Source organism: Hibiscus syriacus, unplaced genomic scaffold (assembly GCF_006381635.1).
Source record: "Hibiscus syriacus cultivar Baekdansim isolate YM2019G1 unplaced genomic scaffold, ASM638163v2 tig00111053_pilon, whole genome shotgun sequence".
In the NCBI taxonomy this organism is placed as follows: Eukaryota; Viridiplantae; Streptophyta; class Magnoliopsida; order Malvales; family Malvaceae; genus Hibiscus; species Hibiscus syriacus.
Window position 1 is genome coordinate 512,435 of NW_024062964.1, and position 21,267 is coordinate 533,701.

Below are 21,267 nucleotides of genomic sequence, written 5' to 3' on the forward strand. Positions count from 1 at the left end.
TGTTCACATTAATCATATATCAGTTACCCAATCATGTACCCATATATAAATATAACTTATGCATGTATTTATAATGATCATCATGTATGCATGTTCATAACTATTGAACTATGAAAACTAACATAGGAAATAAACATATCACAAGTCTTATTTCCATTGAATTATACCTATAGTATGCACTCACCTTAGCCTTACTAAATTCCCAAATCCACCTATATGATTTTCTCTCTTTGGATCGATCCTAACTTTATGGTCATTTCAGAGTTGGCTTGTGCTCGATATCTACACAATCATACATATATACATATCAGCATTCCAAATATCATGATTCGATCCTTAACTTCTTAAGCTAGAAGAAAGGTTTAATTTTTATTTTCTATTTAAAGTAGTACAGTACCCCCTATAAGGTATCGATACTTCCCTAGCTGTGGTATCGATACCAAGCCTGGTATCGATACCCAATTTACATTCTGGAATCCTTATTTCAAGAGTGGTATTGATACTTTCCTTATGGTATCGATACTACCCTCCCGAGTATCGATACCCTATGAATATCTTTGTTAAATCAGGCTTATGGTATCAATACTGTTCAACCAATATTGATACCCCTATACCAAAATTCACTCTTGTTCTCTTGAAGTATCGATACTGGATGAAACAGTGCCAATACTCAAGCCTAGATTTTCACATTTAAACCCAAAAATTCATTCATTTCAACTCAAACACTTCATGTCTTAATACCTTTCATACTCTTAACTCAAATACACATATTTAAACCAATTTCTATCATTTAACACATCCTTATCCTCATAATCTCATCCTCCATATGAAAATCAAGAATCAAACCAAATTTTCAACATGTTTTGATTTCAATCCTATCTCTTAATTCAACTATTGACAAGTCAAATTTAGTTTCAAATTCCACTTATCAACTCTTTTCTAAGATTTCATTTAAAGACTCCTTATCTTTAATCTCTCTTAACTTCTTCGTTCTTTAATTTAAAGTTAACTTAAGATTTCCTTAAGCTTAAGTATCACCTTAGGATCATCAACTAAACTTAAATTCAATGAATAATTAGCTAACAAGAAAATTCACCTTAGCAACTTGGGTTCATGGTTGAAAGAAAAAAGAAGGATGAAGAGAACTCTGGAAAATCATTTTTTCCTCTTCTATATATCCCACTTGTATATATCTCATCCCTATCACATTTTTAATTCATTAAATGATCAAATGACCATTTGGTCCTTACATTCATCCTTCTTTGATATTTAATCATATACAAAATTTTCAATATAAATCTCTAAACTATTCAATTTATCTACTTTAGCCAATAATTTCTGAAGTTTTTCAATTTAATCACTAACCCGGCGTTAACGTATTCGGAACTATCATGCTTTGGCTGTCATTGTGGTTCCATTCAAGACTTTTGTTTTCCCACAGCCAATCCGTCTGTCGTAATTCAACGGTGAACCTCCGTATCCACAGCAAACCATTATTGGCTGTTCGAGTCCTGCAAAATAGTAAGCACTTGAAGTTATTCCATTTCCATGCTTGTTTTGTTGAGAACGGAATCAAAACTCTCGAAAGTACTAAATCGGATATACCAAATTTAGAATAATTTGCTACAAGGTTGGATTTTATTGTGTAGATGTCAACATACGTGAAGTTCGAATCCGTATACTAACCCTGCAGTTTCTTACATAGGGAATGAAGTTGCAGAATGAGTCAGATTCGAATAAAAATTGTTTGAGTTATTCAAATTAACTGGTTCTATTTTATAACTTAAACTTCATTTGAATTTTTTTTCAAGCCAAGTTATTCAATTTAACGAATTATATTTTATAATTTAAACTCTATCTGCACTCACTAAACTGGAAACGAGGTTGTTCTTCAACTTAAGCTCAGTTGAGCACTGTCTTTACCCATTGTCCAAGAACTATCCATAGCAGACTTAAGGCAAGAATAGATTTAAGTCATCCATTCATGGTCAGCTCCAATATCACACAGAACCAGCCTCATGTATTCATATTCCCAGGTAATACCAACTTCTATTTTCTGGGTTCCTTGTTTGGAAGATGAGAAAGTTAGAGAGAGAGAAAAAATGAAGATGATAAAAGTATACCGTTAATCTTGTTTGTTATACAATATCTGGGTTGGTTTGAAATGGGACTTTTTTTTTTTGGAAAGACGGGAAGAATGAAGTTTTTCTTTTCTTTTCTTTTAACATATGGTTTATTTATAAGATTAGTAGTGTTCAAGTTGGGAAGAATGAAGTTTTTCTTCTTCAACATAGTGTTCAACCCAATGTGTCATTTGTGATTATTAATGTCACCAATATATGTTCTTAACATATTCACACTCATGGCTTAAATATTTTAATGTTGTTTCAATGAACAAAATGATAACTACAAAAACGAAAAACAATCAAAATAAATTGACTATTAATATAATTTACCCTAACATTTAATACAAATGCTTTATGCAGGAAAACTATAAATAAATAAAACGTAATACATGGTATAATACAAATATATAAATATGCCAAAATCTATAATATTAACAGCATTCAAGTTTGTGTTTGGAACATTAGAGCAGGATTATGCTGGAATCTTCCTGCCTTTAACCCTAAAAAGAAAATAGAAAATCCAATATTTTTGCATGTAGTCCACGTAGAAGCCCCAGAAACCTTGAACTCTTAAATGTCAGTAAAGCACGGGGTTCGTTGTTAAGTGACAATCCCATAAAGCGGCACCTGTAAACTGCTTGACAAATCAATCATCATCCACAGAAGAAGAATTATCCATTTCTCATATATAAATCTTTTTATCTCATACAAAAGTTGGCTGCACCCATAGCAAAGTTCAGTTCCCTTTTCTATTTAATTGCCCTTATGTCCATCTGCTAACCTTCCAATTCGCTCTGTGTTTTTATCAGCTTTTCTCTCGCAAACAAAGACTTTTTGGATATTTGCTGTAACTTATAAGAATAGTTAGAAGAAGCTTTTTCCATGGCCGCTTCCTCAATTCAACAACCTTTCCTCTTCCTCTCTGTGCTTGTTCTTGCCGTTTTCTTGCTTTCTCATCCTGTTTATAGTGACGGTATACCCCTCTCTCTCTCTCTCTATATATATATATATATATACACAATTTGATGTTTTGAATCCTTTTACCATCTTCCTACAGATGAGGAAGACCATCTTCTCCAAGGGCTCAACAGCTTCAGGACGTCGGTGAACCTTCCGGAATTCGCCAAGAACAAAAACGCTAACTGCGTCGCCAAGAAGATCGCCGGCGACATGGAAGACGACGACAACCAGCTATGCACGAACCCCAGCAATGGAACCAGATTAACGGACTATCCGACGGCCATATCGAAGTGCAACATCGATACCAACACCACGAGCGACGTGGTGGTGCTGCCCGTTTGCGTGCCGCATCTGGTTCCGACGCTCGTTCTTACAAACTTCACTCGGACACAGTACTCCAGATTCATCAACGATTCGAGCTTCACCGGGATCGGTCTAAGTTCCGAAGATGATTGGATGGTGGTGGTTCTTGCTTCCAACACTCCAACTGGTACCCTAGCCAATGGAGCTTATTCTTATGGGAAGCTTGGGTTAAGTTATTACGTCGTATTTTTGTTGTTGGGTTTTGTTACTCATCTTAACTTGGCGTGAAAAATGGTTGGATTTCTTATTTTTATTCCAGTTTGTGATTTCAATTTGTATGGAAAGTTTGCCTTGTGTTTGTAATCTTTCACATTTGTACTTAAATTATTGTTTATCATCGTTCTTAATTTAATTTTGGCTTAATACAAAAAAAAATGCATGAACTTTACTTCGAAAACGATTTGGTGCTTAACCAATTTTTTACTAAAAAATTGTTGCTTAACCAATTTTATACTAAAAAATTGGTGCTTAACGTTATGTGTTCACCGTTATTTTTTTTTATTTTTTTAAATAATAAAAATATTATTTTTTTATAAAAAATAAAAAAAAAACTTAATTTATTTACAAAAGAACCCATAATCTTTTAATGAAATTATAAAAAAATTAAAAATTAAAATATTTCATTTTAATTCCGTTATCATGGTGGTGAGTAACGACGGAGAGAATGGGTTTTTGAGTAAAATTCGACGGTTGCTTGAATGGTGGTAATGACGTGATATATGGATGTAGGGGATCAGTTGGGGAATTGTCGAAAAATAGCGACAGCGATTTAAAGTCTGACAAAATTTTAAACGTTTTTTCACGGCAAAAGATGACAACTTATAATAAAAGATTATTGGAATTTTGATCGGAGATCAACATCAGTGTGGTACAGTGATGGTCATCGCAGTCGACATACGGCGGTCGACATAATACAGTGATGGTCATCGGCGGTCGACATAATAGGGAGAAGTGGACATAATAGGGAGAAGTGGATGATAAAAGGGGGAAGTGGGGGAAGGGGAGAAGGCACGGGGTGCGGGTTCTGTTGGGTGCTAATTTTTTTAATAAAACATATTTTTTTTTTAATTAAATTCTCAAAATTATTAGAATTTGACACGAAAAATTCTTTAGATGCTAAATCGTTTGTTTTATTAAGTCTTTAATTTTCAATGAACTTAGAACCATATATTTTGACGTGTTCAAACTTTCCGTTCATCAATCACCTTTCCATTAAATCACGAATTTTATATACAAAATCTCATGTATTAAAATTTTATGGGGAGGGGTTGTTATGTTCCAATGTAATCCAACCCAGGTTGAAAATATAATAATGTTACAAAGTTGAAAATAGTCACCAAAAGTTTAACCAGCTCGATCCAAAAGGATTATATCATTCACCATATTTTGATACGATTTAAATTTTTAGAATATAAATCTGACTCGATTCAATATAAACTTAATAAAAAATAATAGATTTTAAAGAGATTATATTATTATTCTTGAATAAGATCGTGTTAATTTTTTTTATCTTTTATTTGATTTGATATGAACTCGCTCCCTTAAAAAATCTACAATTCGATCCGAGTTTAATTTTTTTAAAATATGATTATATTGGATCTAGTCGGAACTTATTAATTTATTACGATATATATATATATATATATATATATATATACTTTTTTCAAAAAAATTGCCATTATTTGAAGTTGAATCCTTTAAAAAATCACTTTTGAAAAAATATACTTTCTCTAATTGAAAAAATATACTATTTGATAGGCTCTGTATTGATATAAATTTAATTTGTATAAATTTAATTATATAGTGATTGTAAATAATAAAATTAATCATTTTTTAATTGACTAAATAAAATCGATTCTACCGATTTAAATTTTAATAACGTTAATAATTTTATATTTTATGTATTATAATGTAAAACAAAAAAAATACACATGTTTATCACATGATAAAAGTTTTATTAAGAGAAATCTTAACGTTAAAAATAATTCAAGATTCCTTTAATATTTTGGAAATTCATGTTTTTCTTACTTTGAGATATGCTTACAAAGTTTAATCAATTTAATGATAAAAAATATTTTTAACAATCTTATTTAGGTATTTTAATTTTTTTAATCATATATTAAAAGCTTGGTTTTAAGGCACTTTAATTCTGTAAGAATAAACGTGACAACTTATTAAAATATGTAAATATTTTTCTTTCTTTTTTTAATATTTAATTGTTCTATGGAAAAGAATAAATAATAACAAAATATAATTCAAATAAACGAGAGAAAGAAACCTTAGAGAATATATTTTGTTTGATAGGAGTTGTACCTACCTAACGAATATGCGGCGAGCAAGTTTTAGTACTTTGACTGTAATAAAATTAAACGGGGAACTCTCTAATAAAATTGATAAAAAAATTACCAGAAATATTGTTATTTTTATTAATTTTATGTATAAATAATAATATTTTCGGTAATTTTTTACTGATTTTATTAAAAAATAACAAAACTTGTAACATCTTTCCTTAATTATATATTAAAGCCGTCGTATGGTAGAACTTCCCAAATTAAACCAGTTTCGACTTCCACCAACTAAGTATCTTAAAACGATGCGTTTAAAAATGGCGCCAATATAATTTATACCCATCCAGCGTGCATGATTGCTTCCCGCTTACGTCTTTCCGTTTTCTTCAAACTCCCTCTTCCTACGATTTTGTACCATTTTCCCAAGAAAATTACATCCAAACAACTCTGTCGTGAAAAGAAAATACACCGTGGAAATGGAGTCTCCTGCTCAACACCGTCTCGACGTCATCGAATCTCACCTCCTCTCTTCCTCCAACGCCGAGGATGACTCATTTCTCCGCCATAACCTCACTTCCTCTTCACATTTCCTTAACCGTTCGGCATCTAAGTTATACATTGCATAAATTAAATACGAACTCTCAAAGTCCGTATTCATGTTTTTTTATCTATTCATAAAAGTAAAATTTGTTTTGATTGATTTCTTATTTTGATTTGGTTATTCATAATATATGATTTGATTAATGTCGTTGCTTTCTTTTATAACGTTAATAGTTCCTAGTTAACTTATCAAATCTAGGATGGAGAGGTGTGATCAAGGTCTAAAATGGCATACTGTGTTCGTGAACAATGTGAGTAAAAGGATTCACTCTAAAATTCTTAAGGAGTTGTTTCAGTCCTATGGAGTTGTGACTGACATCTTTATAGCATATAGAAGCAGACGAAGACTTTCAGCCGATTCAACTTTTGCTTTTGTTAGGTTCAGAAGTAAATCTGAAGCAGACTCAGCGGTTCGTAGAGCTGACGGTAGGATCATGGATGGCTTTAAGATTAGAGTCTTTCACGACAACAAGGGAGCTCCAAAACTTCAGAGGTCTGAAGCTGATAGAAATTCCAATAAAGTATGGAAGCCTTCGTTAAGGGACTCCAGGTCTTTTAAGGAAGTAGTTCGAGGGGTGCAGTCTGCCGTACGAAGGGCAAATGAGCATGTTGATACGTGATTCACGTTATGATTGATGATGATAAAGCATCGAGGACAGTTTCAAAGGTTAGTGAGGAAAAAAGGTTTATCTGTATTGCGGAGAAGAAGGTATCATAGAGAAACTCTTGTCTGGTGGGGAAAATAAAAAATATGTACAATGAAGAAATTATTCAGACAACTTTCAGTGCAGAAGGGTTTGACGTGAAAGTAAGTATTTGGCATGAATTACTGGTAGTCATTCAATTCAAATACGAATCTACTCAACAGGTGTGCTGGTCCAACAGAGAGGATTGGGTTTCTCGTTGGTTTGACGAGCTGGAACTGTTGGAGGGTTATGAGAACAAAGTTAAAATCAAAGTCTGGATTCTTTTTACAGGCGTTCCATTAACAGTGTGGAGTGAAAAATGCTTCATGGAGTTGGGAAGTTTGTGGGGTAAAGTGCTAATGATTGAAAAAGATACCTGTAATCGAACAAGGTTTGATATTGCAAAGATTTTGTTGGAAGTTCAATTTGCATCAGATATTCCTGAGAAAGTTTCCATTGTTTGCAATGGAAGACTTTACTCCATCAAAATCTTAACAAAAGTTCAGGAAGAGATTCGTATATTCATAGATGGCTCGATGCCGAATGGCGGTGCGTGGTGCTCAGATGTAGTGGAAGTGGGTAAAGATCCATCGATAGAAGAAGAACATGCTGATAGTATTGGTTCTGAGGCTGAATTTAATATGGTTATTTCCCATGCTTTGATCTTCCAGAGAGTGATAATTCGAACGATCTGGTGGCAGCTAGTAGGGGGCTCGTGGATGTTGAGGTGGAAAGAAGGGGTGATGTGGTCGAGAAACTGCACGAAGGTCCCCATTTTTGTTAATGATGGGCCCAATCTTCTGTTCACCGACGATAGTGTTGAGCTAATGGCACTAAATCGAGACGTTGGGCAAGTTTGGCATACCCATTCATTATCCAACAACTCAAGGCTTTTGGATATCCCCATCGAAGAGGTATCTTCATTTAGATTTGGGGGTGAGGATCTTTCTCCAAATTCCCGCGGGGTGGTTATGGCACAGTCATTGAAAACAAATCAAGATATTCCCAAAACAAAAGACTTTGTTTTTTCTTCTAGTGCTGATGAAGGAATCAATGGGGTTGAAAACAGAAGTCTTCATAATAGTATCACTCCAAAAAAAAAAAAGAAGAGTACAAGAAGGCCTCAATTGATACAAGTTGACAAAAGGGGTAAAGGTGATCGAGGTTTTTCTGCGAGGGAAACCCCTGCTGATCTAGTGGTTTTAGAAAAAGAAGCGATTTAACTTTTTCTGTTGGAGAAGCCCTGGGCGTGTTTTTCTCAAGTTTGAAAAAGGCGGTGATTCAAAGATTGGAGCAGAATGAGCTCTCGGGTAAGATTTGATTTCGGTCTGGTTTCTGTTAGATATTTTATTGTATGTCTGCTCGTTTATTATGGATTTGGGTTTCTCAATTTTTATCTAGAATATTAGAGGATTGGGGAAAAGTATTAAGTTAAGAGCCATTAGTCGGGGTTTAGAGTCTAATAAGCCTAGTATAGTGTTCCTACAAGAATTAAAAGTGGGTGAGTTTCATGTTAATGCTAAACGATTGTTTAAGGGCAGATTTGGTAGGGGTTTGATTTTTGAGCCTACAGTAGGAGCCTCAAGTGGTCTAATTACTTTATGGGATCGCAATGTATTTGAGATGAAGAGTATGGTTACTCAAAGGCGAATTGTTGAGCTAAAAGGCAGACTTTTGATGAATAATTTAGAGATTGGTTTTGTAAACGTTTATGGGCCAAATTCTCAAAGCGACAGAAATGACTTTTTTGAGCAAATTAATAATGTTATTACAATCTTTAATTGCCCAGTTGTTGTGGGGGGATTTTAACGTAGAAAGGTTTGTCTCTGAAAGAATAGGGGCCTCTGATTTTCGCGAGAAGAAGTTTTGAAGATTTCATTTCACGGTGGGAGTTACTTGAAGTCCCAATTTTGGGCAGCTTATTTACTTGGTTTAGGGGCGGGCCGGTTACGGCTTCTAGTAGACTGGATAGAATATTGATTTCTCCTAATATTGTCTGTTTATATCCGGGGTTGGTGTAGTTCACTCTTCCAATGAGTGTATCGGATCATAATCCGGTAGTCTTAAAAGAAATGAAGCAAAGAAAACTTGTTCGACCATTTAAATGGTTTAACCATTGGAGTGAAGATCTCATTCTTGTTGATAGAATTAAGGATGCATATTAGTCTAATAGAGGTAAAAGCATTATGCAATCCCTGTTGCTTACTTAGGTCATGACAAAAGAAAGAAAAAGATCAGTTCGTGATAGTAATCCTGTCTCCATGGAAAACATTGGGAAACTAATTGATGATTTAGAAAAAAGTGCATTTTGAACCCCACTTCAAATTCTGCACAGTCCGATCTTGTTTCTATGAAGGCTGGGTTGTGGGCCATTTTGCGGAAAGAATAACGTGAGTGGCTTCAAAAATCAAGACTTAGGTGGTTTAAAGAAGGGGATAGAAATACGAAGTTTTTCCATTTTACTACTTCTTCAAGAGCAAGACGAAACCAGATTTCCAAACTGAAGGTCCATAATTTGGTGTTAAAACGTCAAGATATTTAGAAAGCCTTTATTTCTTATTTTTGGGGTTCTTACAATGATTGAGGACAATTCTTGTTAAGAAATGGGAAATTCCAGTCAAGAGGTTATGTGTCGTCTCTAGAAGTTTAATTGAAAGTTTGTTTACCGAAGAAGAGGTATGGTTCGTAATTAATTCGTCAGATGACTCGAGAGCACCTGGTTCGGATAGCTTCACCTTGGATTTTTTCAAAAAATTATGGAAGGTTATTAAGGAAGATGTCATGTTGTTTATGTCGGATTTTTACTGGGGTAGAGTCGAGGACAATTCTTTCAATAAATCTTTTATCGTTCTTATCCCAAAGATAGGAGAGGCGGTTAATCCGGAGGATTTTAGACCAATTTCACTGGTGGGGAGTTTGTATAAAATAGTGTCTCGGATTTTGGCTAGGAGAATGGCTAGTTGTCTCAAAGAGGTGTTAGGTGAAAATCAATTCACCTTTATTTCGAGTAAGCAGATTGCGAACTGTATCCTGATAGCTAACGAAGTCATTGATGACATTTCCAAGAGAAAGAAAGAAGTTGTGCTATTTAAGGCTGATTTTAGTAGAGCGTATGACACTGTTGATTGGCACTTTCTGAACCTTATTCTTAAGAAGATGGGTTTTGACAAAAGATGGAGAAAGTGGGTCCATTTCTGCATTTCGACCTCATCTATTGTTGTTCTAGTTAATGGATGTCCTTCTGACAGTTTTTCAATAAAGATAGGCCTAAGGCAGGGCTACCCCTTATCGCTATTGCTTTTTAATGTTGTAGGGGAGGTGCTCAGTGGCATGTTAAAGAAAGCGACAGAAATTGGGTTGTGTGGTGGTGTTGGAGTTGGGTCAGGAAATATAGAGATATCTCACATCCAATTTGCAGATGATTTGTTGTTATTTTCGGCTGCTAACGTTACGAGCTTATAGAATTTCAGTCGTGTTCTAAAAAAATTTGAGTTGGTTGCAGGATTGAAATTAAATATGAAGAAATCAAATATTTTTAGTATCAATGTTGACGAAAGCAGGGTCACAAGATGGGCGTATTCTATAAATCGCGGATGAGTTTCTCTTCCTACAACATACTTGAGTCTTCCGTTAGGGCACAAAATGAATTCGAAGTCTCTATGGCAACCAGTGTTGAAAAAGATAGTCTCAATTACAGAGCTGGAAAAGTAAATTTTTATCTTTTGCGGGCAGGCTTACTCTAATTAGATCTGTGTTATCTAATCTACCTGTTTATTTTATGTCTTTATTCCCAATTCCCAAGGCTGTGGCAGATTCTATAGATAAACTCATAGCCTCTTTTGTCTGGAAGGGTAATTCGGAGAGAGGAATTTATTAGTTAAAATGGAAAACTGTTTGTGGTCCGAAGTCTCACGGGGGTTTGGGTATCTTTGATGCTCAAACTAGAAATCGAGCTTTGCTCAATAAGTGGTTTTGGCATTTTAGCGAGGAGAGTGATAGCCTTTGGGAAAAAAATAATAGTTGCAAAGTACAATTACGATCCCCATTCTATTATCCCAAAATAGATTAATTCGCGTAATTCTTCTTGGGTATAGCGTAATATTGTTAACCCGGTAGCTTCTCATGTGGGGAATGTGTGCGCTGATTTTATTTGCATAATGGGTAACGGAGAGAAAATCGATTTTTGGAATGATCATTGGTCTGAAATGAACTCTCTTAAAGCCTCCTTCCCTTGAATCTTTGGATTGGCTTTAAAAAAATACGGAAAGATATATGAATTTCGGTTTTAGGTGAATGGTTTCTGGGAATGGAAGATCGAACTTAGGAGAGGTCTTTTCGATTGGGAAAAACCACTTTGGTTGAATTTCCTGGAAGTCTTAAATAAAGCTGCCAGTTCAGCTCCTGCTATTGATAAATTGAAATAGGTTGGCACTACTGATGGCAGGTACACTCCCAAATTTTTTTTGTCAATCTGTGGCCTCCGCATGCAAATTGGAAGATCCAATCTAGAAAGTTGTCTGGTGTAAATTTGTTCCACCAAAAGTGTCTGGCTTTATATGGAAAGCAATGCATCAAAGGTTGTCGGTTATCCCCGAGTTGGTAAAACGGGGTGTTCATGTTCCTGATCTGATTTTTTGTTCTTTCTGTAATAGATTTCCAGAATCTATTAATCACATTCTGGTTCATTGCGAGAGTTTATGGCAGATTTGGCAACGCTGGTGCTCCATGTGGCATATTTGTATGGTTTTTCCTTCGAATGTTAAAGATTTGCTTCAGGTATGGTGCTCCCAGAAAATCAAATAGAAATTCCGGGCTCTATGGTATATCGGATTCTTCGGTATTATCTGGAATATATGGTTGTGCCAAAACAAAATCAGGTTTCATGGCAAGTATTTCTCGCCCGATCAGATATTCTATTCAGCTATGGTTCATATAGGTGTTTGGGCTAATGCGTTTTGGCCCTCGCTGATTCCGAGTATTCAAGATTTTATTCGTTGCCCCGATTCCCTTCTGATTGGAAGGTGCTGATAGTGTTGGGATTATTCTGTTAAGGTCTTTGTTGTGATAGCCCTTCGACTCTAGCTATTATTCTTCTTGTTATTGCTGGGTGGATGTCAGCTATGAAGCTCAGGCTCTTTGTCTGGACTTTACGCTCCAGGAGCTATAGTGGCAGCTACGTTAACGAGCATGTTTCCTGGTGGTTACAGTTCCTCTTTGTTGTATGATCGGAAGTTGGTTTTCTGTTGCTTTTTTCTTGTTCATGATTTGCTATCATTTCAAGCATTTCTGTTTAAACATTTATCTTGTTCAGTTGAATTGGGAGGCTGCGTAGACTTGAGCAGTTCTTTTTCTCTGGAAATATGGCAGTTTGTGCATTGAATGAGCTGCTCTCTTTGGAAGTTTTGCTAGCTTCGGATGCCTATTTTTTTAAATACTGCATAACTCTGTTTAATTTCGAACCTCTAGTCCTTCCTATTTCTTTGGAGCAGTTTCAGCAAGTGCATTTCTCCATATCTCAGTGATAGTCCTTATCCAAGGTCTGGTTGCTGTTGTTGTTAGGATAGATGTGTTGGTTCGTGCTAAAGGTTATGTTGTTTGTGTATGATCCCTTTTAGTTCTCATTTCATTCCAATGGTTTAACTGTGTTGGATTATTTTTGAACTGGATTGAGGAATGTTGTACGGCTAGAGTTTGGATTGTATGTTGTTAAAAAAAATTCAGTGTTAGATCATTTCCACCTCAAGGTATTCTCTTTTTCCTCTATTTAAGATTAAGGAGGTTTTTTAATAAGGTCCTTGAGACAATGTACTTTGTACCCCTTTTTATACAAAGTACCCTCTTTAAAAAATATTAATAGTTCCTTTATTTTTTTTTGAAAAAAAAATATTAACTCTCTGTGTCTGTATTCACATTTATCTATTATTTAGAATGTAAGTGTTCAGTAGTTTTTTTTTACTGGTTGCTTAATAGAGTAAATTTGATTAGTTTCATTCTTTTACGTTAATCGTTCTTATTCTTTTTAATAATATCAACTCTTTTAGTTTGTTTTGGTGTTTTTATCTATGCATGAAATGGAAGTGTTCAATATTTGTTTTGACTGATTGATTATTTTGATTGCTGAATCATAGTAGATAATTTTTTATTAATTTGAATGTGTTTTTTTTTCTGTTACATTAATCGTTCTTTTTCTTTTATTGGTTTATAATTTTTTTATAGGTGAAACATACAGTTAGCGATGGCAAACGGTACAATTTCGTGGATTCCGTACCGTATCTGCTCCAATTGGGGCGGGGATGGGTATAACTTTAGTGAGTAGTGGGCGGGTGTGGATTTAGAAAGTGGTATCCGTCGCTGGTAGTGGGCGGGTGATGGGTTTGAGACCTTACCCATCCCGCATCCGCCCGCCCCACATCCGCCCGCCCCACATCCGCCCGCCCACTAAATACCCATTAAATTTTGGACCATTATAAATTTAGATATAATTTTAGGGTTTGTCATTTATGTGTGCCAAAGAATAAAAGTATTATGTGTTTGTCATTTATGTTTATAGACTTTAATTATGTCTTTTATTATGGTGTTTTATGTACTTTAAGATCTATGTTAACACTTAACTGAGATAATCATTGGTTTGTTTTATTATATTTATTAATGGACGTGTTTGTTTTATGTTTGTTGCTTATGTATAACTTAGGTTGTTGTAAGGCGGGTCTAGACGGGTACGTCTCCAGTTGGGTAGTGGGTGTGAGGATGGATTTGATAATGTACCCGCGTGGACGGGTGTGAATTTGAAAAATTTTGCCCATCATAGGTGGTGGGCAGGTGGTAGATTTGAAAATATTAGGTGGGTATGGAGATGGGGAGAGGTATCCGCACCCGACCCGCCCATTTCTCATCCCTACATACAGTGTGCTTTTTCCGGAGAAATTGCAAAGTGGAAAATGGAATGTTCATAGGTCTCCTTTTCTTGCTAGATTCTTCCTTGCATCTTTCTTTGTTCTTTGTATTGTTTTAACATTGAATTTTCTTATGCAGATCTGTTCGTTCTCCATTGAAGCTTTTGAGCCGGTTTGATGATCATCCTGAAATCGAGACATTGCATGATACATTTGTGTGAGAATATTTCCCTATCGCTCGTTTGTTATACGTTTGTTATACGTTTGTGTGAGAAATCGGTTTGATTATACATTTGCGATTTTCTTATACGTTTGTTCGTTTGGCTTTTAAGTGTTGAAGTATTATATCCTAATTACTCTATGCTTTTCATTTATTTCGTTACTTTGACATGCTGCTGAGACTTATAGAAATCGCAAGTACTTGGGAACGCGAATTCGGGTGGATGGAACCCTTGGGGTGTGAGTTATATCAGTATTTTGTTTTAAAAAGTTTATAATTAAAGTTTAATTAGAATAATATGGGAGTTTAAGTGTGAGATTACATTGATATGCTTTGTATGTGAAGGTATAAATGGATGACATATGGTGAAGCAGCTAAAGATCGGGAGGAAATCGGTTCTGGTCTTATGTATTATGGGTTGAAACAAGTAGGTTCGAGGAACTTGGATTCTCATGTTTTAGGACTCCATCTTTATCCAACCATGGATTTGCTAGTATATGTTAGCTTGCCTACACCTAGAGCATATTTATGTTTGATTTTTGAATGATCAAGGATAAATATGGTCGAGGCATTTGTAATTTTTTGTGTTGGGACAGGGAACTTGTGTTGGACTTTATTTTATAAACGGACCTGAGGTGGCTGATCGTTGATCATGCTTGTGCAGCATATTCATATATCTCGGTTCCTTACTTTAGGTGTCTCTTTGACAGGATAAATGATTTCTTTTAGTCTCATGTAGTTCAATTCTAACAGATGTTTTCTCATTATTTTGCAGGACCTGATGCAGTTAAGTACGTGGTTAATCATTCCGCCATACAGGCTATTTTTTGTGATCGACAAACTTTGAACTCCGTGAGTTTCATCTTTGCTCCTACAAAATTGTGGGTCTATATTTTGCACTGTATTAGTAATTAATTTCCTGCAGACGTTGCAAAATTGTTTGTATCTTGTTTTAGCTGTTGATTTAAATCTACTCGTTATCTCATTCTTTTTATCTTCTTAAAATTGCAGTTGTTGGGTTTCATATCTCTGATTCCTTCTGTACATCTTATAGTGGTATGTACCTGTTAAAATCTCATTGCGAAATCATGACAAAACAATACATTTTCTAGTTGTTTATTTCCCATTAAGCTTATGTTTTTCCTTTCATCTTTTACTATGCAGGTGGTGGGAGAAGCTGATGACCACTTACCTTCACTTCCTTCAACATCTAGTGTCAAGCTCATATCATTAGGTAGTCAGGCATTTAAAGTTATCCAACACTCGAATGTAATTGAAATTTCGGATTTTTCTGTTTAATCTAGCTTTTACTCTATATAAGCTTATTCCATATGATTTTACTTTAGGGCCATAGTAAACACCTGTTTTTGTTCGGGTTCTAATTTATCCATATTATTGTTATTATTACTATTACTATTATTATTATTATTATAATTAAAATACTCATTTTATTTTTATCTTTTTACATAGCCAAATCACCAAGCCCACATCAATTACACCAAAGCCCAAAGTATTTGTCCAGCAGCCCAATATACAAGCCCAACAGGAGTTAAGCCCGCTTGTGGCCCAAACCCGATTAGGGTTTCCCTCTCCAACAGCAGTCGCCGCCGCCAGTGATGATCAGCCATTCGCTTGTCTCCTCAGTCGCGTGAACTGTTGTCGACAACATCCCGAACCGGCCATCTCAGCAAATCCGACCGAATCAAAAGAAAACATAAGAAAATCATCATCTATATTTTAAAATCGCACCAAATCAAAAAATCCCATTAAAAATAGGTTAAATCCTGAAGAATCAGGGATTTCACCTAGGGAAATCATCTCCCTATCAATGAGTACACTATTTTCGCCCAAAATTATCCATAAATCGAGCAAGCAACCATATTTTCGAGGGCGGGAAGGAAAGAAAAAAAAAACAGAGAAGAGAAAGAGAGTGATTTGAACAAGGAGATTTTGGAACAAAAGGGAGGATATTTGAATCAAGAAAAAACAGCCATCATTCGAAAAAAATGTGAACTTGAAATAAATCGAAGTTATTTTTATAGTGTTAATTAATTCATTTTTATTCAAACGACGCAATGCATGTTTTTTAATAATGTATTTTTATGCGATTATCGATAGTTTATTTATATTTGATTTGTGTTTTTTTGATAACATTAGGGAGGGGAAATATTTCTAGTATAAATGAGAAATAGATGAGATAATTTTCCCATTGGAGGATGTTCAAATCTCGTGATTTCTTCTCGAATTAAGGAATGTTCTCTAATAAATAATTTCAAACAAATTAATCAATGTTCAATAAATGGATCATATTTTAACTTTATGTTCAATTTATAATTTCCACCATTTGTGACAATATATAAGCGACTAAGTATCATTTTTGGGCATTGTTGGGTGTTAATCCTTCCCTATACGTAATCGAATCTCGGACCTATTAAATCAGATTTTGGTACGCATACCAATATTTTTTGTCTAAAAAATGATTTTTCTTTAAAATTATTTTAAAAGACGTTTTTAGATATTAGACCTACCTAATTCACATGTCAATGGCGACTCTCATTCAAATTAATACAAAATCGCCAAATTTTCAAAACAAAGTAATAATTGTTTTTAAACTTAATTATTTTCAAAAAAAAAAAATGTTGTCACAGTAACCTTCAGCCATTTTGCCGTCCTAAACCTGAAGATATTGCAACGATATGCTACACCAGTGGCACTACTGGAAAGCCAAAGGTAGGATTCTTATGATGTTTGAACTCCGATGCTGAGCATCTCCAGCTACTTTCATCTTTTTCATGCCTTTACTGCCTTTATTTTCTGCCTAACGCTTACCATCATTTCTGGTTTTCACTGGAAAGGGTGTTGTTTTGACACATGGAAATGTAGTTGCGAATGTTGCTGCTTTCCGCCGAGTTCTGAAATTCTATCCCTCCGATGTGTGAATTCAGAATTCAATTTATCGCCTATTATAATGAAGACTATGATTTTTTTTTTTAAAAAAATTGCATTGCTTTATGTTTTTCTATTGATTTCTGTTCTGATTTGATAGTTATATACCCTATCTTCCTCTGGCTCACATCTATTAACGAACAAACCAAATCCTTTGCCTCTACAGTGGCATGGCAATTGGCTTCTACCAGGGGGTATGTGACTATCAAACTCCGTAGCAAACTCTTGTGTTTCATGTTGATGTAGCTATGTATTAAACTTATCGTATGAAAATTTATAACTTTCACTATATTATGCACAATATCAAGTGAATAGTTAAATATATGTCAAGGCATGCTAAAAGGGTAACTACATCTATCTTGGATAAATGCTTTTTAAGACTGATAGGGTGATAGTCCAGAATAATTCTCTTGATTCTTTTTCCCCCTCAATTTTTTATTTTATTATTAAATAAAGGATATTAGAAAAGGTTTATATCTGCAGATGAGGCTGTATCTATTTCCCTGAATATAAATAACAGTTTTGTTGAATGAATCTAAAAGTTACCTATAGCCAGCTCTCTTTTTCCTTGTGAATTTGAGTACATTTGTTGTTCAATTCAAAACTATCGGTAAGGGAAAACAGATACTGTTTCTTCCCATCCTCATCTTAGAAATTTATTTCTATGCTGATTTTCCAAATGATTTGCCCTGCTGTTGGCAGGACACCTTGAAACTAATGGATGATTTGGCTGCTCTTAGACCAACAATATTTTGCAGTGTGCCTCGACTATTCAATAGAATTTTTGCCGGGTATGATAGAGGTTGACAGATAGATAAAATAAACTGATTGCAACTTTTAACGTTTTTCGATTCTTGTTTAGTTCATTTTACTTCCATAGAATCACTAACACTGTAAAGGCTTCTGGCATTCTAAAGGAGAGACTATTTACAGTAGCCTACAATTCCAAGAAGCAAGCCATCGTGAATGATATGTTTGGTAATAATTAAGCTTTCTTTTTCTATATAGTATATATTTCCAATTAATATGAGCGTTATAAAAAGGTGTATGCTCTCAGTGTGCTGGCCACTTGTTTTGCCATCTAACTGCTCGTGTTCCCTACAATTGTTTCAGGGAAGAAAGCATCGCCAATTTGGGACAGATTAGTTTTTAACAAAATAAGAGAAAAGCTTGGATGACGAGTGCGTTTTATGGCATCCGGTGCTTCCCCTCTTTCATCTGAAGTAATGGAGTTCTTGAAAGTGTAATTTGATTTTCTTACACGATTGCTGTATCTGAGCACTTTGTTAGCAAGCACTCAATCGGTCTCCAAACCATCTGATAAGCAACGTCTGTCGGATTCAGTACCATAGCTTTACATTTCTCGGTCTTTGACGTATGTATTTTATATGTGCTTTGGCTGCATAGTAGTTGAGGGATATGGCATGACAGAGACTTGTAGCATCATATCCTTGGTGGAAGAAAGTGATAGCTTGACTGGTCATGTTGGGCCTCCTAGTACTGCCTGTGTTGAGTAGCCTTGCTTTCTTTCAGTTCAATAGGGTCACAGGCTGTAAATTTTAGATTCTAAATGCCATTCATTTTAAGCTGAAAATCTTGTCGAACTCTATCAAGTGTCCAACTTAAAACCAATTGGCAATAGTTGGAAGGGCAACCAATATTTTAACAGATGTGGGATAACACTACTTAAGTCATCTGATTTTGTAAAATTTAGATAGCATAGTGCCTCATTTTGTTTGTGCTGCACATCATTTTCTCTTTCCAGAAGTAAAACTTGTGGATGTTCCTGAGATGAATTATACCTCTGACGATGAGCCGTATCCTCATGGAGAAATTTGTGTGAGAGGTCCTACCGTTTTTCAAGGCTACAAGGACGAAGCCCAAACGTAATAATCTTTCACAATCTTATTAGATTTGTTGCCACATGTATCTGCAAACCTTTTCTCCATCTGACTACCTAGTTGATTGAACAGGAGAGAAGTGATTGATGATGATGGTTGGTTATATACAGTAGACATTGGTTCGTGGTTACCTGGAGGCCGTCTCAAGATTATTGCTAGGTAATCAGTGTTTAACATCTCATATTGATGAGTGGACCCTATACTTTATTTAGGATTTACATGGGTCGAATAAGATTAGTTTTTTAGCCCAACTGAACTTGACTCGAAAAGTAAATCCCATCGACTGCATCCAGCATGATCCGACTTAGGAGCTTTTTTTAGGTAAAAACTCACTCCACCGGATCTAATCTGACACAAATATACACATAAATTTATTTTTATCAAGTAAAATAAAGACAATTAAAAAATAATAATACAAAGATATTATTATAATTACTCCTAAATATATAAATAATAATTATAATATTATGTTAGATTAGGTCGAGTCTAATTTTTTTCACTCTAAAGCCGATCCTAATTCCATCCTTATCTACCTTTTGATTAATTATCTAGATTTTTTTTAGTAATCGTAGTACATTCATGTCCAAGTTGTATAGACTAGATAAGAGTATCTTTAAGATTCTTTTAAATATATAAAAAAACTTAGAAATTTTTTTGACATATTCTTAAATTTAACATTTATATCTAAGTCAGAGTAACATAAACATCTAATATCTAAATATGAGATATATTCATACGTAAGAGTACAATTCTAGGATTGATTGTTTTGTCCTAGAGTAGAAGGTTAGAAGTTCTTAGTTGACATTTCTCTTTTCTCCTAGTTGTTTTGATCTTCGACAGTGTTTTATCTTCCTGAATTCATGATTGCTTAATATATTTACAGGTGATAGTTTTAATTCATCTCTAGTAGCAATAGTTATTAGTTGTCATGCAAAATTATTAGTTGTCATACAACTAATAATAGTTGTATAATGCATAATAATGGTTCATAATGCATTGTAAGTTGGCAACAATAATGGTTCATAGTTGACACTAATAATGGTTGAAAAGTGACATGGCAAAATCTCATATTTAGTCATTGTAATTTAGGCTATTTTCAAGATTAGTCCTTAAAGCTTCTACTATAAATATCCTAGCTCATTTAGCTTCAAAACCATCCCAAAGCATTCTAGCTTTCTTCCAATACTAGAGAGAATTTAGAGAGTTTCTTGAGAGTTGTTTTCTCATTTTTATCAAGAGAGAATTATCATTGTTTTCTCCTTGGTATATTGAGAGAAGTTGTAATTCCTATTTTCTCATAGTGAAATTCTTCTACCGTTGCCCGTGGTTTTTACCCTATATTATTTAGGGGTTTTCCACGTAAATTTTGTGTCTCTTTTATCTTCATTTTTATTTTCTCAAATTATCATTTTTGATTTTGCTTTATTCGATAGTCGTCTTCCGCAACAATTGGTATTCGAGCCAAATTTGAGTGTGTAATATCTACTTATTGTCTTTGTGGTTGCCACCAAAAGGTGGATCCTCCAAAATAAGAAAGTAAGAAGGTATTACCCATTCTTTGAAGGTTCCAGAGAACTATTCACGATAGTGAAATAGTGGGAGCTATCCGTAATAGAAGCTATGGCGACGAAATTTGATATTGAAAAATTTAATGGGAGAAATTTCTCATTGTGGAAATTGAAGATGAAGGCCATCCTGAGGAAAGACGGTTGTCTAGCAACTATCAGTGAAAGGCCGGTAGATTTCACAGAGAACAACAAATGGATCGAAATGGACGAGAATGTTATGGCAAACTTTCATCTAGCATTAGCAGATGAAGTATTGTCAAGCATCTAGGAGAAGAAGACAGCTAAGGAGATATGGGATCATCTCACCAAATTGTACGAGGCCACATCGTTGCACAATAAAAATTTCCTTAAGAGGAAATTGTACACTCTACGGATGTCAGAATCTACTTCAGTGACGGAGCACTTAAACACACTGAACACTTTATTTTCTCAGCTTACATCCTTAAGATGTAAAATAGTAGAACAAGAATGTTCTGAACTTCTACATCAAAGTCTACCGGATTCATATGATCAACTTGACAAACAGTAATGTCACCAGTCTAGTCTTCGATGGCGTTGCAGCTGTTGTTCTACAAGAAGAAAATCGGCGCAAGAACAAGGAAGACAGACAAGTAAATCTGCAACAAGAAGAAGCGTTGACAATGATGAGAGGGAGATCAACAGAACGTGGCCAAAGCAGCAGTCACGAACATTGTAGATCGAAGTCGAGAAGCAAG

At 34.8% G+C, this 21,267-nt stretch overlaps 1 protein-coding gene across 1 annotated transcript; it reads left to right on the forward strand.

Annotated features, from left to right (window-relative positions):
• The first annotated feature begins 2,983 nt into the window (after positions 1-2,983).
• LOC120151337 (uncharacterized GPI-anchored protein At3g06035-like) lies at positions 2,984-3,677 on the forward strand. The gene is made up of 2 exons (XM_039163837.1): positions 2,984-3,099; positions 3,184-3,677. The coding sequence occupies exons 1-2, from the start codon at positions 3,009-3,011 to the stop codon at positions 3,675-3,677; spliced, it is 585 nt and encodes a 194-aa protein (XP_039019768.1). The 5' UTR covers positions 2,984-3,008.
• The last annotated feature ends 17,590 nt before the right edge of the window (positions 3,678-21,267 follow it).

Excerpts from the sequence above, each read along its gene's own strand:
- LOC120151337 (XM_039163837.1), top strand. The coding sequence starts at position 3,009 with ATGGCCGCTTCCTCAATTCAACAACCTTTCCTCTTCCTCTCTGTGCTT. Across the intron at positions 3,100-3,183 it reads TCATCCTGTTTATAGTGACG|ATGAGGAAGACCATCTTCTC; the intron begins GTATACCCCTCT and ends ATCTTCCTACAG.